The sequence below is a fragment of the Engraulis encrasicolus genome, chromosome 5 (assembly GCF_034702125.1).
Source record: "Engraulis encrasicolus isolate BLACKSEA-1 chromosome 5, IST_EnEncr_1.0, whole genome shotgun sequence".
Classification (NCBI taxonomy): domain Eukaryota; kingdom Metazoa; phylum Chordata; class Actinopteri; order Clupeiformes; family Engraulidae; genus Engraulis; species Engraulis encrasicolus.
Genome location: NC_085861.1, coordinates 18588599 through 18613477, shown reverse-complemented (window position 1 = coordinate 18613477; position 24879 = coordinate 18588599). Strand labels below are relative to the sequence as shown.

General features: G+C 43.9%; 1 protein-coding gene across 1 annotated transcript; it reads left to right on the top strand.

The window, feature by feature from the left end:
- Positions 1–47: 47 nt before the first annotated feature.
- Positions 48–24356, top strand: ttyh1 (tweety family member 1). Its single transcript, XM_063198033.1, has 15 exons — positions 48–741; positions 3431–3573; positions 5695–5924; positions 8377–8488; positions 9087–9421; positions 11515–11610; positions 12824–12896; positions 15183–15258; positions 15381–15436; positions 17465–17557; positions 18389–18481; positions 19722–19861; positions 21086–21256; positions 22677–22755; positions 23195–24356. The coding sequence occupies exons 2-15, from the start codon at positions 3448–3450 to the stop codon at positions 23276–23278; spliced, it is 1764 nt and encodes a 587-aa protein (XP_063054103.1). The 5' UTR covers positions 48–741; positions 3431–3447; the 3' UTR covers positions 23279–24356.
- The last annotated feature ends 523 nt before the right edge of the window (positions 24357–24879 follow it).

Here is a 24879-nt window from a genome sequence, read left to right as displayed (position 1 = left end):
AACTGGAAGGACATCCCCCGATTTTACTTCAATTTGTAATTGGGGTAGCAGAATAGGGCATTAATCTAGAATTTCTTTATAGCATTTGGACACACAAGTGACTTGGTGCGCATTTAAAACCTCGTGGCTTTCGTTGATGGAGCGGAGCGCTGTTCAGTGGTGTCTATTGCCTTCGAGACTGAATTGGGTGTGAACTTATTAATTGTGTGAGAGGCGCGCGGAGGAAGACCCCTGGCCAACTGCCTTCATCCTGCGCGTAATATGGGAAATTGTACCGATGATTGAGCTCGTTATTGGAGTTAATGATCTGGGGAATTTCTTTGCGGTCGTGCCGGGTTATTTTTGGTCGTTAAATTGACATATATGGTTCGAGATGTTTAGGACTCGGCTCGCCTGCACTTAAAGAGTCTCCTGGGATCCTCCTCTGTGTTAATCCCTCACCATCTCCAAACCGTCCTCTCGTCCGTCAACACAAGGGCCACTCCGTGCAGGAACGATTCTCCAAGAGCTGGAAAAGCGAGAGTGTATTTTGTCCATGACCGCCACATTTTGATCCCGGCGTCTCGCATGCATTTGGCTCTCAATTTCGAGAGTTGAACAACCGCTTGAGCGTGATGATTTTTTTCGGTGGACATCTCTCCTTGGTGAGCAGCAGAGTATTCCAGTGATTTACGAATAAAGAAAAAAAAGGAAAACGAGACTGGGAAATCAAATAAGATTCTTAAAATTGTGCCGTTCAAGGTCAGTCAACATTTATGTTATTTATAGTTTTGTCATATGCAGACCATATGTGATAATTGCTGTTATGCATAATTAATTAGCTAACCTTGTAAGTGAATGCCTGTGTACGAGTTGTGCATGCATTTGTCGAACTCGAGCCGGTGCAACTCAAAGATGCATGCATATTTTGGGGATGTTTGAAACAACAATGTCGACGTCTTTGGATATGCCTATTTTATCCAACAGAAATGGTTTGGTACACAGCTTTGTGCAAGGCTGTACAGGATGTTGCATTGTATGCATGTCTATGCAAGATGTTTATTTCATCGAATAGCTGCTTGGGAGGCATTCATCATGGATGCTTCGCTTGGAATTTAGGTAGTCACAAATAGTAAATAAGAAAATATAGGCTATATTTTATGGCCACATAATTTGACAGCCAGATTATCTTGGGCGTTATTATGCAAATAGCACAGCTCTCCATAGCTCTGGATTACGGATGTCTCCAGAAAATGGCTGGAAGAAATGAGAGTCATTTGTCAAGAAGTGCAAGAAAACTGTTAAATGTTAATGAAGTTGAACTAACAGTGTCACAGTTACTGATTTGAATTTTAATGTTCTCATCATACTCCTTAATAAATTATGTGCGGGCTAGTCTTGTCCCATTGATTGGTGCTTCCCCTAATTTTTTGTAATTCATGCAGCAGGCCAAATGGCCAATGCTGATTTTTTTGGGGGGAAACAATATTCTTTTTCTGACAAATGTGTGAGGCTATTTCATACTATATCAGTCACATGAGATTCCCAAAGTCATATATATATTTTTTTGGTCTGATGATGTTATGTAATGATGGCCATTCAAATAACAAGCTGACAGGAGGCATCACATCAAGTCTACTTATAGCATCTCCTTTGACTGCTTAACAACAGCTTTGAGGGTTCCGCCTCCATAAGAGGCTGAGTAGCCTTGGAGTGACTCACAGTCACCGAGTCCACTCACTGACACCTAATTGCTGTTTTGGTCTTCCATTTAATGCAATTGGATGATTTAAAATGTCATTTGTGCATTGCTGCATGCTCTGAGAATCTTCACAGACACAACAAGGCTCTTCTCAGCAACCTTTGCTCATACTTAACAATATCGCCATCGTAAAAAGCATTAACATGATTTCATTTCATACAGGCAACCAATTATGCATGATCAATCACACTATTGTGTTCAGTTTGGGATGATTATTTGCTAAACAGATGATCAAATGCAATTAAGATGTGCAGGGGATTGACTCACAATGGCCCCAAATGGGTGTATCCTTAATGCTCTCATAGCTAAGACTGTGACTTCCGTTTGCTTAAAAAAAAAAAAAAAAAAAATCCGGAGCCTATCCTCTAATGGCTGGCTGTCAGTGATGACTTCCGTCTTGGGGTGCAGGCAGCAGGTGTAGTTTGGCCTAGATCCACATCAGCTCATTTGCAGCTGGCATGTTGCCTACGCTGGCTCTGATTTAAACTCCTGCCTCTGTGGCCCTCCTCACCTCCTGGCTCCTGGGTGACATGGGGGGGGGTCTCCGAAAGGGCACCCACCTTGACAGCGATATAATTCCTCTTGATATACTTTCCCATACACGTACCCAGTTTTCTTCTCTGACCGTGGAGCTTGAACTCTCTATTGTGTATTTGACTGGTTTGTATTTATTAGGCATTTGAAGCTAACGCAGATTGATGTAGCTACTGTAGCCTATTTGACTTCTCTGAGCAATCTCTCCGGCCTGCGTTTATTGTTTTTACTGAGCCCACAAAGCAGTGAAATAAAAGGGTAAATTTGTGAAATGGCGAAGAAAAAAGTGTTACCTTAACAATACAGACATTGCTGTCCCATGTCTGTCCACACTCATACTTTTGAGTGCACTACACTAGCTCAATTTCTAAGCCATCATGGTTTAATAACACAATGAACTGCTGCACACATCAACACAACAGGTGCCTTGCAGATTGACGAAAGACACAGCAGTTGGACGTAACCAATTTACCAAAGCGCAGTGAATAAACACTGCTTGTGGAATGCCTAGTTGAAGATTACATTGTTTAAAACCAATTCATCATGCCATAGCTTTCAAAGGTTTACAGTCAGAAATGTGACAACTTTTAGTTGTCTTTTAGTGTGTAGTATCTCCATTCATAAACTGACTGATATGGGCGTAGATATGTGGGGCTGCCTGGTCACCCAGAGGTTGCTGGGCTGGACATTCCTGGTTGGGCGGGACGGTCTGGCCAGTTTCCAATGTTGTCTGGGGGGGAGGCTGTGGTCCTAAACAGTTTCACATCCTGATCTCTGTTAATCTGCTCAATCACCATCCTCCCGCCTGCTCTGCACCCTGCCCACTCCTGCCATTGTAATGAAAATCTCTGTTTTATCAACCAACATCCCTTGCCCCTGTATTAACCTACTTTCCATTCTACTACTCTGTTCTCTCTCTCTCTCTCTCTCTCTCTCTCTGGAGCCATTTTTATGAACTGGGAAGTCATGTTGTTGTTATTATTATAATTAATGAAAATATTGAAATAATAATAATAATAATAATTTATTAATTGTTATTATTTTATGTGATTATCTTAATTTGTGTTTAATATGAATGTCCTAAACTGAAAAATACCAAATACACCCCTCCCTTCTTTCTCCACCATGTGCTCCATGTTGGGTGGTGACTACCAGGGCTTTTAGCCACAATCATGGAAACAGTGCCCAGCTACATCCCATCGATATGGGTACGGGTCTGCCATGCCCTGCCCCGCCTGGACCTCACCATGCAGATGCGCGACAACATCTTTACACCAGAGAGTTGGGAGTACCAGCAGGTAACAAGTCCTGCCCTCTTCTGTTCTGTTCTGTTCTGTTGTCTTCTCTTTTCCTGTGTTTCTTGCCGCTTTTTCTCTCTCATGTTCACACAGATGAGGAATCGTGTTTTGAAATGCAACAACTTCAAACCACAATGCTGAATTGATATACGGATGCAGACTGCGATTTCTAAAAAAAAAAAAAACTATCAATGTACATGTAGGTATAAACCGAAAATAAAATTATAGTAATCATAGTATAATCAAAGGAGGAGTGTAGACATCCAAAACAGAAACCGGCAAAATTTCTCCTATCCCTCCCTACAAATGGCATTTCAGACACATACGTATACCAATACAGCTTTCTTTCATTTGAAATACAAGTTTTCTCATCTTTTAAACCATGAGCAGGAGTCTGATTATATGGATTAGTTTGGAAACTTATTCGGTTCCAAAGAAAATCCTGAAATAACCTGTACCCACTCATTTTCAAACCCTAGTTCAAATGTAACAGGCACCCCCAATTGTACTGTTTTCCAGACATGCGTTTGTGTTGACAGCCGTTCGCAGCAACACATTGCATTGCTGCAGCCAGCCGCCATGCTCTTACCTCACAGTGCCAGTCAGTGCATGTGATGAAATATGTATGTGTAATCATAAATGAAAGATTACTTGTACACATTTAGGTCGACTATTATGATGCATCTGTTTCACGTCAAAAAAATATGCTTTGCATTCCTTGACCTGACGATACTAACCGAAAATGAGCGCTATATATGTTATACAGTAGATGAAAGCTCAGAAGCAGCAATAGCTTGGCAGCGTAGAATTTCATTTCACGTTTCACGTCTTGTCGTACTGCCTGGCTGCGGCACACTCGCAGAATAGAAACGCGTAGGGCGGCATCGGATGCACAGCCGCCCGCCCGCCACATTTCTGAGAGCTGACTTGAGGGCTAGAGGCAGTCATCGCTGTAATTACCATGCAATGTCTCCACTGCAGAGCAGAGATGAGAGAGGCAGAGACGAGAGAGCATCTTAAGACGGCCGACCCCCCCTTTCCCTTCTTCCCCTTTCCGCAGCGCAGAGCCCTTTTGCTTTGCTATGACTATGAATGCTCCCCTGCTGCTTAGGCACATTATCTACAGAAAGCAAGCAGCTATGCCGGGAAGACAGAGGAGAGGAGCATGTCCACTCCACTGGGGAGGGGATGGGAGGCTGAAAGAAAGGGAGAAAGAGAAAGCAAGTGGGTACCGGAATATGGAAGAGAGCGAGGAGGAAAAGAGCAAACAGTGGAAGAGAGAGAGAGAGAGAGAGAACGTCAGTGAACGGATTTAAGTAGGTCAGAGATTATTAATAGAGATTCAGTGGCGTGGATAGAAAGAGAGAGAGAGAGAGTGGAGCAGTACTGGGAGAGGATGGATAGGAGGAGAGGAGAGTAGGTACGGGGGGAAATGTGGGGGAAAGGGGAATGGAGGAGGGGAGGATGAGAGAAGGAAAATACTGCAGACGGAAAAGGGTTAAGGTAGGGAGGAGTGCGAAAGAGAAATGGATAGAGAGAGATAGAGAGTTAAGGAGTGACAGATGGATGGGGATAATATAGCAGATATGGACTATATGGACGCATACTTGGCTTACGTACAAATCAGTACACATGATTGACAGCGGCAAGCGCAAAAGTGGGCATTTTGATCGCATGCCATGCCAGCCCCCCCACACACACACAGTACAGGGTGTGGGGGAATGGAATTCTCAACATAATCATCAATTACCCGCCAGCCTGAAGGGAACTTATTTCCATACGCTGCATTCTGGGTAAATGACGGAATGTAATGTCAGCTTCCCACTGACCCCCTTTGCCTTTCTTAACCCATCTTTTCTGTGTAGTGAAACACACAGAGATCATATTACATTCCTCCAGATGCCCGGTGTAATTAAAAAATGTATACAGTTGTCTTTTGTGAAAACGATTGATTCTTTTCTCTCTCTCTCTCTCTCTCTCTCTCTCTCTCTCTCTCTCTCTCTCTCTCTCTCTCTGTCTTTGTGTCTCTATCTCTGTCTCTCTCACAATTCCCCTCTCTGCTTCCCCTCCTCCTCCTCTTCCTACTCCTCCTCCTTTCCTCTCATCCCTTTTATCTTCTAGACGCTGCTTGTGCTATCCAGTCTCTCTGCCATTGCGCTCATCCTCTCTCTCCTCGTGGTCCTCTCCTTCCTCATCCACTACTGCTGCTGTCACCGCGGCGACTCGGGCAATGCCTCTGATGAGGAGGAGGAAGACGACGATGCCAGCGGTGGTCACGGTTACAGTGGAAGGAAGGGAAGGGGCATCTGTTGTGTTACATGGGTCTCTGTGGCAGCAGTCACCCTTTGCTGGTAATGATGATCATTCATATTAGTCACCTCACACCTACTGTAATAATGCCATTGACATTGCCAGCGCTTCCCAAAAACTTCAGCCTTTTTGCACAATCCTTGCAGCATCAACAAAAATGTGAACACAGATTGATTCATATTATTCGACATTTTGTGTCAGGAATGGCAGTAGTTTGAATGTATAATGTCCTCTTAATCTATCATCGAGAGCTGTATCCCTCTGCTGGTTGGCTAACAAGCCATTCACTGATGAATTTATTTATTTGGACCAGAAACTTTACAACCGTAATGGCTTGTAATCTTGGCCTGTTCCTCTCTTGTGGATACAGTACATTGTATTCTGCATGATAGGAAGACGGTAGTGCTGCATAGGGGTGTAAATCACCGCCTCCAGATACGATACGGTATCGATTTCTTAAAGCAAGGATTTTAATACTTTTCTACTTCTGTTATGTTATGGAGCTAGGGCATTGGCTAGGAGCTAGGGTCAGCAATTGGATTATTTTCAATACTTAAAAATGCCGCACGATACGATACGATTCGATTAAATCGTCAGCCATAGGATTGATGCATCGATACATATTGATTATTATTCACACCCCTAGTGCTGCAGCACTTGAAAAGAGTTCAATATGGCCGTGTGTTTGTCAGGCATGGAAACCTAGTTAAACTACAAAAAAGAAGTCGAGTCATTTGCATGTCGCCCACTTCGCCCATCGGAAAATGCTGAATCATGATGAACCATTGTACAAATGCAAGTGTGACCTGATTACGTCTTCCTAAACAACAGTGTGGGTTGTTGCCTGTGGTAACTGCCTCTGACACTAGGATGCAGTGCAGTGGCTTATGGGTTCTGGCAGGTAGTTGAAGCACTCTCTGGGGTGAACTTCACTTCCCCCTTGCCATATTTCCCTGAAGCCATCCTGTCTACAACAGCTGTTAGAGTAGCATCAGACGCCGTCTTCCTTTAACGTCTGACAAAATGCTTTATCTCATCTTTGTGGCTTGTCAGTGAGTGACTAAGCTGCATCTGATAATGGGCTGCTGCTGCTGCTGCTGCTGGGGTTGGGTTTTAGTGGTCGGAATACTTTGGCTCCTTATTGTCGCATTACTTCCCCTGCTGTACCACAAAATGGAGTCACATCATCATCGCCACCACAGCCACATGACCGGAGCATGGAAGTCTGGTGCTCCCCTTGCTCCGTTTTGTGTTTTGTGATTTGTGATTTGTGACTGAATCCCTGTAGTGTTCCACGGGGTTTTACAGGAAATGACAGGCATTGTGATGTTGTTGTGGTGGTGAACTTCATCATCAAACACTTGACGATGCCCTCAGTGTAGGATGATGCAGACTCTCTCTGAGATGACGGTCTCTGTTGTGCTACTACAGTCTGCATTATTCATCTTCCCTGAATCTCAGAGTGAATCAATCAAGCACATTATTAGACAAAAGCCTTCAGCAGAGCCATGCCAAGAGAAGCCTGACGAGCTGGAGAGGTGGGCGATGATGATATTGATGTAAACAGCACTTGCCATTGCAGAAACCTGTGTTTTTTTATCATGCCTTTTAAGTCGTCTAATCCAGCGATGGCACAGACTGCGGCAGGGTCGACCGTCGTCCAGATACAACCCAGATTGTGTATCTATATTTGTGTCAGTGCGACAGAGCAGAGCGGTGCTGTGGGGATGGGGGTGGGGAGGGATTTCTTTTTTTTTCGCTCCCATGATGTCATAATATGCCACCTCTCATGTTGCTTTGCTTATGTTGCCTTGAGGGGTTCGTTCTCGCAATGTCACCCTTGTAACATCTCTGATTCTCACAGTGACTGTAATGCGATGGTTAGTGCAGGGGGAGAAAAAGATGATCATGGTGTGGGAACAGACATGGCTATGCGGATGGTGGCTTCGTGTATTACAATGGCATAGCAAAACATGCAAAACAAACAAACATACCCCTCCTTTTTTCCTCTCCTCTCCTCTCTGTTCTTTAATCTGGGTCACACACTTCGTGAGAGAGATTGGGCCGTACCATTCCCTACCAGAGTTGAGGGGATTTGGCGAACATCTGGCCCGTGCTTTAAGCTGAATATTTGAATATGAGCGAGATGTGTAAATAAGATTCAGTTTCTATTTTGATACAGTTCAAATCATGCTGTACGTCTTTTGTCGTGTCCAGCAGTAGAGCTGAAAACGTTTCACATTTTTGTTCTGATCCTCTCTCTGGTCTCTGCTTCAATGTGTTTGAATATGTGCATGGACCTGAATTAAATATCTCACTCCCATTTCTTCTCTATTTCCTCTTATTCTCTTTCTCGTTTCCTTTTCTGTTTCGCCACTCCTCTCCTCTCACTCTTTCGCTTTCTCACTCCCCCTTTTCTCGCTTCTTTTTGTCTCTCTCCCCCCTTTTCCCTCCGTCTCACTCTCTCCCCTTGTGTGTCTGCCTTTTCTACAGTGTTGCCATAGGCGTTGGTTTCTATGGCAACAGCGAGGCCAACGATGGGATGTATCAGTTGACCTCGTCGCTGCTCACAGCCAATTACACGCTGGCTTCCATCGATCTGCTGGTGAGCGGCTGCTGCAGGAGCACAGATTCAAAGACATGCTAAATGTTAACACCCGATATGTGTGTGTGAGTGTGTGTGAGAGAGAGAGAGAGAGAGAGAGAGAGAGAGAGAGAGAGAGAGAGAGAGAGACACAGAGAGAGAGAGAGAGAGAGAGAGAGAGAGAGACTGTACTTGTGCCAAAGAGAGTACTGTAATGTTCTCATATCGATCAGGCTGTTCAGCCATGCAGTCAGTCATTCCCATGCGGTTCCTGCTGATATATGACCTTCCCCTCTCTCTCTCTCTATTGCTCTCTTCTGTCTATCACTCGCCTATCTCCGTTTGACTGCCTTACTTTCGCTTCTTGACTACAAGTGCATTCCCATTTGACGATTTACAGTAATGCAATTTTTCTATTGATTTTGTTTTCATTTCTATAAAATCGTATCTCTCTCTCTGTCTCTTTCTCATGAAATCCCATTATGTCACTTTTCCTCCCAACTACAAAATCATGTTTCCTCTCCTCTTCATCCTTCCTCTCTGTCTCTATCACTGCTGCCCACAACCACCACCACCACCACCCACGTCTCCCCTCCTCCTCCTCCAATGTCCACCCCAGGTGTCTGACATGGTCACTGGGCTGCAGCAGTCCGTGTCCGGGCCCCTGACCTCCATGGAGGACCTGTTCTCGGGCAGCAAGCCGGCCTTGGTGTCCACGCGCTCCTGCCGCCGCCTCTCCGAGCGGGTGGTGTCCCTGCTCTCCTCCCTCAGCCTGGGCCGTGCCCTGGTGCCCACCGATGGGGGCACGGGCAACGGCAGCGACACCATCATCGGGGCCCTGACGCCAGCCCCACCCTCCATCGTCCCCACCCTGACTCCTGCCGGAGGTTCACCACAGGGTCCCTTCGCCCCCGGCTGGGCTGCCACCACCCTCATGGTGAACGAGGACTACAGGTGAGAGGCCCTCAGCCTGGGCGAAAGTGACTGTTGACTCCGTCAAACAGTCTGGCAAAAGCCAAGAGGAATCCGTCTCCGTGAAGGGTGGGAGATGGTCTGATCTTACTCTGCCATTTAAATTCATTGGAGTTCTGAATTCAAATTAAAACCCATATTGTGCTTTATTAGCATGACTGTTAAGATATAGCGTCGCAAAAGCATACAAATAACAAAACAAAAGTGTGACTATATAGTTACCTTAACCAATCAGTAACGGACTTTGCGGGTGAGTTCTGCGTCACTACTTTCAACTGATTGCTGATTGGCTAAACACTGAGAGAACTGAGCTGGAGGCTTTTGCCAAACGATGTGCGGAGCCAAAGTCTTTGGGTGGAGTACATAGGATGGCGTCGCCAGGATAGAGATGCCTGCCCTGACACGCACGGGCCACACCACCACCAGCACCTCCACAAACAAAGACATCAAAACTTGCCATGGTTGCTCAGGGGCAATGGTGTGTTTACTTGGTTTGTGAGGAAATCACACACAGTGTATGCTTTTAGTGGGGAACAGAACCCAGGTGCATTTTGCATGGCACATTAACAGCAAATATTTAGTACTATACTACATATAAGTATTTAGCAAGTCAAAACTAGTTAAATTGATTTTAAGAAAAGTGTTGACGCTGCCAGACCCCACATACCATATAAAATGTCTGAAGACATTTGTAGTGTCTCATATTCCACATTTGTGTCAGTGCACAGACGGTTAGTGCAAAGTGCACACAGTGCACTGAGGTCTTCAGTGCATATTGTCATGGAAAAGTTTGGGCACCATGCACTGTGCATAGCATTAGCTTGCCAAAATATCGGTTGGCTCCTATTTACATTTCACAGCGTCACCTGCTTGTATTAACATTTCATTCACTCCAAATGGCAACTATCTCGCATACAATACATGGCTTGGCATGAAAAGGTCAGTGTCTCAGCAACAGTACTTACAGAATTAAGATACTCTTGACCAAACTCTTCTACTGAACTGCATGCCATGTTTCTTCCATTTTGTAAATAACATGGCGGCTGTTTAGTGCGTGCAGTGTCCATCGTTAAAGCACTGCATTTTTGACCATTGTTAGGGCAGCATCCGGGCACTTTCAGTGCACTGAATTTACCATCATTTTCAGTGTAAGCACCCTGCACACTGAAACACAGTGCCCAAAGTGCACAAGTGCACGATATGAGACTCGGCTTGTGACTTGTAGACTGATGGTGGACACATAATTCAGTGCATGTAGATTTTTTTTAGACATTCACCTGTTATCAGAGTGAAAACTATTACTTCAGACGCCATGTAATGTCATAGTAGTGTAGTAAAGCTTTCTCAACTACAGTAGAATGGCATTCCACTGGCGGAACAATGCACATAATGAGGCTACTGGAAATACTTGCGGATTTTTCCGTTATTCATTTTCAAGCAGTGCTTGAGTAGCAGTTCCTGTTTACTGCACATTGGTCAGGTTGATGTAAATCTAGTGGCGTACAGTATGTGTGCATCTGAGTGGAATGATCTCTGAGCATGTGGCAGTAGATGACAGTAGTAGAACAAGCACAGGTGTTACTGCCCATGTATAAGTAATTCACTGGACACCGTGGACGTATGGCTGCATTGGTGTCACACAATTATTTTATTTTCAGTGTGTTTGCACTCATATCCTCATGAAGCTGCTTGCATCTACGGGTCATTAACGCGTAGATCTGCCTATTGTAATTTGCAAATCCACATTGAAGAGTGACATCTGAATTACCCCACAGAAAGACAATAACTATTTTAGCATTAGAGAATTTCATTACACATTTTACCCATTGAAGTATGATCAGCTGTTGGTGCTTTTAGTACCTCTTAACATTGTTCTGAAAATGGCTCCAGAGATTTAGTTCAGTCTTTCCTTGTAATCTTACAATCAAAATCAAACACTTTACCCATTTTAAAAGTGTGTTTTCTTAATCTTATTTAAGGATTTTTAATAATCGAAAAACACCACTGAAGTAATACCTTTTTTCAGCAGTCACACGATTATATGGGTCTGTGTGTTCCTGTGGTCCTCCTCTCAGGTGGCTGTCGTATGTGCTGCTGTTGCTGCTGGACCTGGTGGTGTGTCTATTCATCCTGCTGGGTTTGGCCAAACAGGCCCGCTGGCTACTCATACTGTAAGTCAAGCTCACCCACACATCACCTTACTCACCACGTCCATCATTAGTATTAGTATTAAAGGGGCTCCAGGTAGGATTAAACGAGTCAACCGAGTCCGCGTCAACCCAGCCGATGGTTATGTGAATCAATAGTAAGTGAATGATGACTCTCGCGACCACTTCCACCGTCCGCTGTCAGAAAACCCCAAATGCAACTTTTTGACAGAGCGGTCCGAACGAGTGTCGTGGGAAACACTTTTCATAGAAAAATCGTTTTACATACCGTATTCAGATTTGTATCAACTGATGGAACTCCGTGATGAAAAACATTCTCACAGCGAGTTTATTTGAACAGCATTTTTTCATTACGGTGTAGCTTTTGAGACAGGCATGCCACGGGCACTGCGCAAATGACATCATCCTACCTTGTGCCCCTTTAATATTAGTATTAGTATTAGTTTGGTGTATTCGATAGGGGCAGATACATGTCACTTAGGCTGTACAGCAGCTCAACAGAAAAGCATCACAGCATTTAAAGCCATAGGCTAATTTCCAATGCAATCCTTCTTATTCATTTTACATAAAAGGGCAGAGAGACTTCTGTTGAAAACAATGGTGTACTAAGTCGATAGTTATTAGTAATATGACATATGACACTACCAGGAATTGTGTAATAGGTCATTAAAAAGACATATAGTAATTTATTGCATAAAAATAGTTTTACTTTCAGAGCAAATATGAATGTCTAGAGAAACACTCAGTTGAAGGCCAGTGTGTATTCTCTTATACTCCATAACAACACAATGGGAAAAAAATGAAAGCTTTTATCATTCGAGCTGTTTACTGCTGGCATCCCAAAGGGTGTCCCGCTGAGATAAAGACTTTTGATGTTTATGTTGGCCATGCGTCTGTGCAGTCATGTGTCTGTGGTAATCAGTGCATTTGTCACCGTGTGTGTAGTTGTGTGTCTGTGTGACATACTCTCTTTCACGCACGCACACACACACACACACACACCACTCTCTCTCTCACACACTCTCTCTCACACACTCACACACGCACATGCACACACACACACACACACACACACACACACACACACACACACACACACACACACACACACACACACACACACACACACACACACACACACACACACACCAAGCGAGAGCCCTCACAGTCAAGCCTCACAGATGGTGATGGATGCCCCTGCGTGCTGTGCTTGCAGGATGACGGTGCTGGCCTGGTTGGCGCTCTTCCTGAGCTGGGGTTCGCTGGGCTTGGAGACAGCCACTGTCGTGGTGAGTGAGTGGGGTGGGGTGGGGTGGTCTGTGGTGCTGTGGTGCTTTGCCCAGGGCCTCCCAGTTACTGCCCCACAAGAGAATGGCCCAAAAGAATTCAGAGCAGTGGGGTGCACTCCACTCCGCTCCGCTCGCTGCATGACGAGAAGCAGCGGAAAGGGAGAGTAGTCACTTTGTGTGTGTGTGTGTGTGTGTGTGTGTGTGCGTGCGTGCGTGTGTGTGTGTGTGTGTGTGTGTGTGTGTGTGTGTGTGTGTGTGTGTGTGTGTGTGTGTGTGTGTGTGTGTGTGTGTGTGTGTGGACATGGTTGGGCTGTTTCGGGCCACCACATTACTGAAAAGCCAGCTCACACTGCAGCCCGAGTGTTTGTGTGTCTGTCTTGCTTTGTCTTGTTGTGAAAGGCTTCGTCGTTACTGCAGAAAATGCTGGCGGCACAAATGTGTGTGTTTTCCTCTCCTCCCTTTCTCCCTTTTTTCTTCTCTCTCTCTCCCTCTCTGTCACACTATTTGTTTCTACCTCTCTTCTCATCGCTCACATACTCCCTTTGTTCTCCTCGTCCCTTCCACTCCCTCCATGTCTCTCCTTCCGTTCTTCCTGTCTCTTTCACCCTTGTGGGGTTTTTTTTACATTCTTTCGCTTTCGTTATGTGTGGACTTCGCACGTGAGGTGTGTGTGTGTGTGTGTGTGTGTGTGTGTGTGTGTGTGTGTGTGTGTGTGTGTGTGTGTGTGTGTGTGTGTGTGTGTGTGTGTGTGTGTCTTTGGCTCTGTGTTAAACTGTGAAAGACTTGTCCTCCATGTGAACACTGCAGTCATGGCAGAGTCCCAAAAAAGGCAGGAAAAATAGGGCAGAGATTAAAGATTGAATGAATGTGTGTGCCTGCCTGCCTCAGTGTCTGTTGGTACTGGTGTGTGTGTGTGTGTGTGTGTGTGTGTGTGTGTGTGTGTGTGTGTTGTGCGTGTGTAAATGCCAAGAACACCAAAGAACGACAGAAAGAGACATCCAGAGTTGAACGACAGAAAATGAAACATCCAGAGTTGAAGGTGAGAGAAGAATTGATGGAAGATAGAATTGATATAAAAGAGAGATGGCAAGATTTAAGTCTTAAAGCATTTGTATCAGTCTGAAATATTAGGAGAGAGAGCATAATAAGTTGGAGGCGGAGGAGGAGGCCATACATCACCCAGTGTGGAGCTGAGAGGCATGGGAGGGAGGAGCTGTTGGTCCCCAGGCCCAGAGCACCCCTCAGGGGGGAAAGGAGAAGGAAGGAGAGAGGGAAGAGATGAACTTCGGAAGAGGAAGGAAGGGGAAGGGGTGGTGTCAGAGGGGACCAGGGGGAGAGAGAGAGAGCATGGGGTGGCCAACCAACACAAGAGCCTCTCTGTTCTAGGCCAGTCAACAAGAACAATTACACAGCAATCGGGGTGCCTCTCATTCGCTCTCTCTTTCTTTCTTTCTTTCTTTCAGTTTCCTCCTCCCCCCCCCACCCCATTCCCTCGTTTTCATCCCTTCATCCCTCTCTGTGTTATTGTCCAGGGACTCTCCAGAGCAGACTCGCTCCACTTAAGACCTATTAAGGAGTCTTGATTAAGTACATTTACTGTGATTACTTCAGGGAGGGTGGCACTCACAGCACGAGGAAGTGACAGAGAGGAGAACAGGAGGACACAGGCGTAATGTGAAAACAGACGACAGACATACTGAACTGTAGGCTACCAGACACCAGACATACCAGATGGACGGGTGGGATCAGAGCTGGTTTTTACCAAGAGGCAGATTAGGCAATTGCTTAGGGCCCCACCAAATTTGCCCTCTGTATGGGGGGCCCCAACAGTCAGCATCTCCATGCTAAACACCAGCAAAATAATTTAAGAGGGCCCCATGCCCATATTTTGCCTAGGGCCCCAAAATGAGTAGAACCACCACTGGGTGGGATGGATGGAAAATGAAAGATGGAGTGAAAGAGAGACTGGGAAATGGAAAATCAATGTGGGAGAGACAGGCTGCTGGGGGGATGGGGGTGGGGGGTGGAGTAGAGTAGTGGAGATATATGCCACTCTGTAGATCAATAGAGCAGGGGAAGCAGCATGGGAACGTGATGAGGTAAGTGTGTCACTTGGTCAGTGTGGCGCTGCCTGCTGAATGCTTTTTTCTTCCACGTGTTTCTGTTCTCTCCCTAACACACATATACTCTCTCTTTCTTTCTTTCTTTCTCTCTCTCTCTCTCTCTCTCTCTCTCTCTCTCTCTCTCTCTCTCTCTATCTCTCTCCATCTTTTTCTGCCCTCTCAGGCTCTGAGCGATTTTTGCACTGACCCAAACACATTTGTCCTCAACTCAACTAATTTCAATACTGGAACAAGCACAGGTTGTGACTTTTCTTTCAAGTATACATTTTTACAGTTAAGGAAACTACGTAATAATTAATTTGATGATTGGTAAAGACTTGTTATTTCTGATTTTGATCACTGTTTTTTTTCTGTTCACTAGACATTTTGGATTATTACCTCACGTGCAGCAGGAGAAGTAGCAGCCCCTTCCAGCAGGTAGTACTATTTCAGCCATGGCCTAGTGGTTAGAGAGTTGGTCTTTCAATCTATGCCCTAGGGTTGCAGGTTCAAATCCTACCTGAGCTCTCTCCCTACATCTCCATCCATGGATAAAGTGCTCTTGAGTAAGGCAATAACTGTAAGTCACTTTGGATAAAGTGTAATGTCATGTAATGTAGGCTAATGTGATTTCAACAGCCTCACACTTTCCCGCTGAGGTCAAAAGGGCAGTCTAGGATGCTGCGGTGGTGGTGCAGTAGAGAAAAGCTCTTCTCATGCCAATTAATGAAACGCATCCCATTTTTAACTGCCATTTTGGGAAGACAGTGTACTGTACACTCGCCTCCAAAAGAGTTGTCGCCTACCCATCTGTTTGGAATAACAGCTAATAACCTGACTTTCAATTAATCACTTGGCTTCAGAAGTCACTCATATGAAAGGTACAACCCTCTCGAATGAAAATGTATGTACAAAAATAAATTTCATGCACCAAAGAAAGATTGACCCTTTAATGAACACAGACAGGGCAGATTTTGACAAGACAAAAATGTTGTCGCCTATCGAACATAATGTGAAAATGAGCAGATAAGTCACTTCAAAACACTTCAAATACGCAGATCGGGTGTCATACTTAATCACTGGTTCACTCACACCTCTCCAGAAAATCAACTTTGGCCTTAGGTGTATGTTTAGGGTCATTGTAATCATGGAAAGCAACACAATGAAAATCAATGGAGTTCAATGAGAGATGGTGACATATTTGCTATTCGTAGAGCAATACATTTTTAACTTCATGATGTAATCAATGATAAAAGCCCTCACACACCAGCAGCATGCATGCAGCTCCACATAAGAGCTGAATCCCTCCCATGTTTGACTTTAGGCACCATGTATTTTTTCCAAATTCTTCACCTTTAACACCAAAGAAGTCTCTCCCACTGTCCTGTCTCAAAAAAGCCAGCCAAGAGTATGTCAGGCCTAATTCTGACAAAAATGAAGGCTAATGGGACTCATACTGTGAAATCAAGATCCCAAGATCAACCATTTTAGAACTGATAGCATCAGAACTATATGGTGTTGGAGATGAAGAATATGAAAAAAGAGAAATGGTGCATAAAGTGAAACATGGTACAGATACAGCTCTTATGAGGAGCTGCATGCATGCCGCAGGTGTTTGAGGGCTTTTGTCATTGATTAAATCATGAAGTTAAACATGTATTGCTCTACGAATAGCGAATATGTCACCATCTCTCATTGAACTCCATTGATTTTCATTGTGTTGCTTTCCATGATTACAATGACCCTAAACATACACCTAAGGCCAAAGTCGATTTTCTGGAGAGGTGAGAGTGATTCAGTGATTAAGTATGACACCCAATCTGCGTATTTGAAGTGTTTTGAAGTGACTTATCTGCTCATTTTCACATTATGTGCCATAGGCGACAAAACTTTTGTCTTGTGAAAATCTGCCCTGTCTGTGTTCAATAAAGGGTCAATCTGTCTTTGGTGCATGAAATTTATTTTTGTGCATACATTTTCATTCGGGAGGGTTGTAGCTTTCATATGAGTGACTTCTGAAGCCAAGTGATTAATTGAAAGTCAGGTTATTAGCTGTTATTCCAAACAGATGGATAGGCGACAACTCTTTTGGAGGCGAGTGTGTACAGTCTGTAGTGAGTTGAGGTACTACCAAAAGCTTCATGTTACACTCTCTTGAGCAAGCATAATTATCTGAATAAAAAGAAACAGAGCTATTGCATTAGGATTCTTCACTTCTTTGATACTCAGGACCTAATAAGTAGATGGCAACCTTTAGTTAATACCCAAGCAAAATGTTGGTCAGGTTTGCTTTGACAACACTCGCAGTATCTCTTTCAATGCTTTAATTTTCCTTAAATTGCCAGATGTACTGTAGGTCTGTAGATCACATGTTTTTCTCTGCGCTGCACTGTGACTGTGTGATGCTGCTGCTGCTGCTGCTGCTGCTGCTGTCGTGTGTGTGTGCTGTGTTGAACTGGCCTTCAGCTGCTGACCCAGTCCCAGAGGGCGCTGTCCAGCATCCACTCCCATCTCTCCACCCTGGAGAGAGACGCGCTCCCTCGCTTCCCCAAGGCAGAGGTACAGTAGACTAGACGCCCACACAGTGTTGCCAGATGTGCGATAATTATCGTAATTGTACCATCATTTTGTCCATTTTGTCCAACCATGATGTACGAGAGTTCTCATTCAATTCATTTTGATGCCTTGAAAATACAATTTTGGTCTTGTATGATAATATCCTCCCCAAAAAAAACCCCAAAACGATAATTTTGAGGTTTTGGTACGATAATTCAGCATTTTTCATCTGGCAACAGTGCACCCACACCACACCGCGGTCACAACACATTAACTAGGCCACACGGCACGGCACCGCTCTGACACTGTGTGGCCACCAGCAGAGCACACAAGTTACGCTACAAAAAGATTCACAAGTCGGCCACTAATACAAATACATACCCAATTATTGTCTGTAGAAGTGACTTATTATTAGTGACTTAGGAAGAGAGAGAGAGCGTGGGTGTGTGTACGTTAACTGTTGTAAGCCATTTTGCCATACTCAGATTTTTGCTATGTTTATTACAATGTGTATTAGGTCTTTGTCTATTTCTTGTATCTACTGTATGTATCTATGTAAGCTGTCAGACACCTTAATTTCCCTCGGGAGTACTCTTCTCTTCTCTACTCTTCTCTATTTATAAGACACGTGTTAAGCACAATCAAATAATACTGTACCTACTAAGTACTTATTCGATTATGTACAGGCCTTATTGGCAACAGACAAGAAATTTGTGAATACACACCTAACAAATTATTAATTTGTGCAAGACACGTCTTATACAGTAAGATAGTAAGTAACATGTGAACCCGTTTAAAGTTACCGAAATGTCTTTCCCCCTCCTGTGTTTGTAGAAATCGCTCAGGGAAGTGCAGCAGATTCTCAACTCTACCGAGGGCAACTTCCACCAGCTAGTGGCACTACTCAACTGCCGTGGGCTCAACAAGGTAACGTATGGACACGTGGGCACTTCCCACCTTATGTGTGAAAAACAAAACAAATACTCCATGACCATAGATGGTTACCACGGTATCATCAAACCAGACTACACATGTGAAATGAATAGTCTGGGATCGCACCATAGGTAAAGCTGTAGGTTGTGGGTGTTCAAACTACTTAACTGCCTGCAACATCCAGCTAAACTTGCGACTAGGGGTGTAAATAATAATCGATATGTATCGATGCATTGATCCTATGGCCGACAATCAAATCGAATCGTATCGAGTAGTATCAAAAATAATCGAATCGCTGGCCCCTGTCCAATGCCCTAGCTCCATAACATAATAGAAGTGGAAAAGTGATTGTGAAAAATCGAATCGAATCGTATCGTGGGGCATTTTTAAGTATTGAAAATAATCGAATTGCCGCCTTAAAGGGGTATGCCACTATTTTGGGGCTTACTACAGTTAAAATCGTTGGCTGGGGTTTATAAAGGTGGTAAAGTGTCTTATTTTTCATGTTAAGCGTTGTCTTGCTTTGAGACAAGTTAAAAGAGGGAAAATGTCGCTAAGCTAGTGAAAGTCAATGGATCCGTGTAGCATTGTAGCATGCTACACGGATCCATTGACTTTCACTAGCTTAGCGACATATTCCCTCTTTAAGCTTGTCTCAAAGCAAGACAACGGCTTACATGAAAAATAAGACAATTTACCACCTTTATAAACCCTGGCCAACGATTTTAACTGTATTAAGCCCCAAAATAGTGGCATACTCCTTTAAAGGGACACTGTGTGAGATTTTTAGTTGTTTATTTCCAGAATTCATGCTGCCCATTCACTAATGTTACCGTTTTCATGAATACTTACCACCAGCATCAAATTCAAGTATTCATTATGACTGGAAAAATTGCACTTTTCATACATGAAAAGGGGGATCTTCTCCACGGTTCGCCATTTTGAATTTCCAAAAATAGCCATTTTTAGCTGCAAAATTGACTGTACTTGGACCATACTAGAAAATATTTGTTTATTACTTAATAAACGTTTGTTTAAAGATCAAATTTGGCAATAGGCAGCCCAGTTTCAATGAGCAGCATAGTTGCATACCTTTTTTGACCATTTCCTGCACAGTGTCCCTTTAAGAAATTGATATTGAGTTGTATCGTAATGGAGGCTGTGATTTACACCCCTTCTTGCAACGTGGGTGACGGCTGATCAGTCATTTTTCTGCGTGTGTGGTGTTCCCCAGGACTACATAGACTCTCTGAAGGGCCTGTGCTATGACGGGATGGAGGGCCTCCTCTACCTGTCTCTCTACTCCTTCCTCTCCGCCCTGGCCTTCACCGCTATCCTGTGCTCACTCCCTGGCGCCTGGAGAAGCTTCGCCGGGTAAGGCACCACATTCTTTTTTTTCTCTTTTTAAAAAGTATTTTTTGGGGGTTTTCAACTTCATAGTATTAGTATAACAGTATTATAGAAAATTGCCCATACAGACTGTCCCTCACTGTATGTTTGCTGCATTTTGCCTAGCGGGGTGACAATTTGAAACGCTATAATAGAACATTTTGTTGTAGAGAGTTTGACCAAGGTGCACATTTTGGATGCAATTGTAAAGCACTTAAAAAACCCCAAAAAAAACATGTTTTTTTTTTGGTCTTTTATTATTAGTTTATTTATGATAAGACAGTGAGAGATTGTATTGGAAATGAGTGGGGAGAGGTTCGTTGGTGTAGCAGCCCAGTGGCCAACCATGGTAGGGCCGTGTATAAGCATACTTACTTACACTTACTTGGGGCTAGTAATAACTTCTACAGGTCTCCTCATGTGACTGTTGTGATGTATTCTAAGAGAAGTACCAATAAAATGTGCATTATACTTATACATTAGTCACATTTCGGTTATGCACGCCATTGCTACTACAGATCCTAATTGCAAACGCCACAAGGTCCAAATGAGACGGAAAAGGGCAAAGGGTTTACTGTGACACAGACAGCATTGGCTCTGCTCTCATATGAAGCTTTCATGTTTGTTTCGCCCGCCACCACAGAGGCGGATCTAGCCATTTTGGGACCCCAGGCGAAATATGAACATGGGGCCCTCAAAAGTCATTGTATACGCATAACGTTCTGTGTTTTGGTGCTATTTTAGTGTTTTGTGTCATTTATATCTTACTTTACATACTGTATGTAACAAATTAAGATAAAGACTATTTTTCTGTGTGTTTACCGTGACTGGTGTGACAGCTGGGGCCCCTATGGACGACAGATTCGGGCGGGGCCCCAGGCAATTGCCTAGGTTTGCTTAATGGAAAGTCCACCTCTGCGCCATCATCAGACACACTGTCTCATGCGTAGATTACAAATGTGCTTCAGAGAATCATTTGAAAGAGGAGAAAAGATTAAAGAGATTATAAAAGGGATTATTTAATCTGGACAATATCAGCTCATTTCATTAACAGACCACAGCAGTGTTTCATATCTCCCCTCATGGTCAGGGCCATTTCTGGATAGAAATGACATTTCCTACTTTTATCCGTTTTTGGCTTCTGCATGTCTGCCTGGTGATCTGTGTTGTTTAATTGTAATTTTTTTTATCTCTGCTTTAATGACGCAGTGACTCAGAAGATTACGAAGACTCCGACAGCGAGAGTGAGGACCCCTTCACTTCCCATCAGGCACGTAGACAGACGGCCATGGGCTCTCAGCAGCGTGGGGCCTTGCCCCCCTTCTATAGTTACCAAGGGGCCGGCTGGACACCCCCATTTTCTAGTGCGCCACCCCTCCCGTGAGTAACACAGACACACAGGCACACAGACAGACAGACAGTGTGTCCCCAGTCACAACCCTAACCAACCAGACCCCAGACGCTGTTGTTTCACAGCTTGTTTTTTTACTCCCCAAGACTAATTGTTGTCATCAGATCCAACCACACCCAAATAAACCACTGACAATCACTAAACACTACTTAGCAGGAGTAAAAAGGGACATTTGACAAGCATTATACCCAAACATACTGTATGAAGCACTTGATGAGACAAGCCTATTAGGCCTTGTAGTGCTGTTGTAGTGATTAGAAAAATGACACAATACACAAGTCAGCACAGATGCCATGAGCAGATGCATTAGGACTCACAATATTATTCTGCAAGTACCTACTTTCCATTCACACCTAGCCAAGAACAGGGAGGAAGAGTTAGGGCAGCGAGACACAACATGCAGTTAACTGACAGTAAATACACACATAGTATGGCTGTTTGTGGAACTCTGGCGCGCACGTACACACACAAACACACACACACACAGACAGACAAACAGACAGGTCAGTGGCAACTGCACTTCAGGAGGAGGAGTAAAATAGACACAACTCGATAAAAGTCTGTCTGTCTGTGTGTCTGTCTATCAGTCTGTCCCTCATTTCCAAGACAGACATAGAGTCGATTACTCAGAAAAAGACAATGCGAAGAGACGATGCAAAAAAGTATGTAGGTAAACGCCCTCCGTCATCCCCCCTCCTCATCCACCATTCAAAACCCATGGGTGTCCAACTTTCATTTGATCAGCTATCAGCACTCTTCCTTTTTTCCTCCTATCCTTTTTCCTTCTCTTTTCCTTTGCTTCTTCTTCACTACGATCTGCAACTTTGACTTGTGTGCGCTGTGATGCGGTACTCATAAAGACTGGTCTGTGGACGTTAAGTACAGTCAGACAGTGTGTTTTCTTTTGCACTGCTTGCGATTGCTTTTTTTTTTTTTTTTGGTCACGGCACAGTTGACACCCCCTTGCAACACGGGGAGATTTTGTGGACGTTGGAAGCCCACACAGACACACACACGCATAAAAACAGACCAGTCCACCCCTCATTTCCCTAAAACGCTGTAGGAACCACCCACCCCACCTCCCATTTCTCCTGCAGCCACCTGCTCTTTGCAGAGATTCCAAAACAGCTCATGGCACTCCTATGGAGATGAACAAGTACAGTACCACTTCTACCTCTCTAACTCTCTTCCTCTCCCTCTCTCTCTGCCTGTCCTTGGCCCTGTCTTTCCGGCCCCCGTCCTCTCTGCCCATCCCTGGATGCGGCTGCCGCACGCTTTTTTTCTCTCGTCTCCTCCCTCTCCTCCTTCTGCTCCTCTCCTCTCCGCTCCGCTCCTCTTTTCCCTCTCTGTCCACTCCTATCTGTCCCTCCTTTCTCTGTCTCTACACAGGACTCCAAACGCTTCCTCCAATGGCAACCCTGGCTATGAGAGCCTACCCTTGATTGACAGGCAGTCCCCACCCCCCTCTGTGAGTTCCTCTGTCTCTGTGATGTCGTCGTTGTGTGGTCTGTGTGACATATTCATGTGTTTTGCACTTTAGCTGTCGTTTTTGGTGTTGTTCTGCGTGAATCACTCAACTCGGCCATGTATCTGACCTGCATGATTGATGTCAATAGGGGTTGGGGTGGTGGGGGCAGGGCCGGGGTGAAATTAATTCCGAAAGGTTCACTCTCTAGTCTTCTCTTTTGTATTTCATCCCATTTATGAATAGGGTACAGAAAGTAAAGCACACGTTATTGTCAGGCTTCCTTTCTTTTATGTGGCTGATAAATGATAATTGACGTCCTGTCTTTTTTCTTTTCTTTTTTTGTCTTTTCTCATCATGCACTCATTCTCTGATGGATCTGTCTATCATCATATTTGGCGCCTCCTCTGGCCAATCACATCGTGGCTTTCTGAACGTACAGTACTCTCCCAGCATGCTGACTGGCTATGGGGGTAGTCAATCAAACCCCAACCCTGCCCATTCGAGGAATCTGTATTCACGCTAATTATTTTTTATGTATAGAATTAAAAAAAGAAAAAGAATCTATATATATAGAAAAAGTTTTAGTTTTCATATGGGTGGACACTTTACTGAGATGAAAAGACTAATAAAAAAAAATGTGAATGCAACACATGGAATCAAGGGTGTAACGTCAGTACCATGAAGAATTAGAAGCACTTAAAACTCAACAGCTTGAACACACTGACAGATAGAAACATTTAGTATGGTTGGGAGGTTGATCCTCACTGAAATTAACCCCTTCAAGAAACCCTTCTTCAGTCTGTCTATAGTGTTATTGTTTATGGTTACATTGAAAGCCTGAATGGTATTGACGTTACGGTAGTTATATATTTTTTACATGTATCACCACTTTTATTTTGGAGCTTTTTTTATATTGTTGTAATGTAGTCAAGACACATAGCAACGATGGCACAATTCCAGTGTATGATTATGCAGTGTTCCTCACTTGGTATTGAAACTTTTTTTTAATTATTGTTTACTGTACTTTTTTTTATAGGTGGCAACTCTGTATTACCTTGTATACCTTTCTGATACTCTATAACCTATATTCACTGTAAATTATGTTTGGATATTTGATGCACTTTTTTTCCTCATTATGAAAATATTCATGCGAGGGCTACAATGACCATCGTCTCTGGTAGCTGACTGGACTACATACCCCTTCTGGCACTGAGCAATACAGCCTCTATCTCACTGACAATGACACAGTGGTTACAAAGTAAGCAGCAATAATACGGACATTCAATGAAATAGTGTTGTCTGCGTGTGTCAGGGGTCTGTGGGATGTTCTATGTGTGTATATATCTATACACATGTGCATATAAATATGAATATATAAATATATATATATATATAGTATGGTGGACATATTGCATTGATCTCCCATCCCTTATCAACCAACCCCGAGTTTCTTCATGCTGTTTCTCAATATTGACTTTCTATGGTATTAATGCTCCTTTTGAATGGCATCCTTTTTTCACTACAGAGTCTAATACAAGTAAAAAAAATAAAATGTATAACATGACTTGCATGTGTGATTACAATGATTTCTGCAGGTTACATTACATTACATTACATTGCATTTAGCTGACGCTTTCATTTATTCAAAGCGACTTACAACTATTATTTTTCAGGGTATTGGTTACAGTCCCTGGAGCAATGTGGGGTTAGGTGCCTTGCTCAAAGGCACTTCAGCCATGGATGGAGATGTACAGATGTCTGTAGGGAGAGGTCAGGTGGGATTCGAACCGGCAACCCCTAGATTGAAAGGCCAACTCTCTAACCACTAGGCCACGGCTGCCCCACTTTATTATGCAGGTAAAATAAACGCCCTACGCCAGGGGTGGGGAACCTTTTTCATTCGAGGGGCCACTTCAAAGTCCTCCAAGGGCCGTACTATGAACACAAATAAGGATTCCCCCCTGCACTTTAGGGATATATTGAAGACAGTCACCTTAAAAATAGACGCCATCTTCTCTGGGTCCCCTGAATATAACCTAATTGTAATGTAAATGTAATTTCCAAGATTCCTGTACAAAATATGTCATATTTCATGTGAAGATACATAGCATTGAAATTATATCT

What these genes read in the sequence shown, in the direction of transcription:
- ttyh1 (XM_063198033.1), top strand. Translation starts at nt 3,448, where the DNA reads ATGGAAACAGTGCCCAGCTACATCCCATCGATATGGGTACGGGTCTGC. An exon ending in GCCCGCTGGCTACTCATACT is followed by an intron (nt 11,611 to 12,823) that starts GTAAGTCAAGCT and finishes CTGTGCTTGCAG; the next exon opens with GATGACGGTGCTGGCCTGGT. An exon ending in TCTAGTGCGCCACCCCTCCC is followed by an intron (nt 21,257 to 22,676) that starts GTGAGTAACACA and finishes GTCTCTACACAG; the next exon opens with GACTCCAAACGCTTCCTCCA.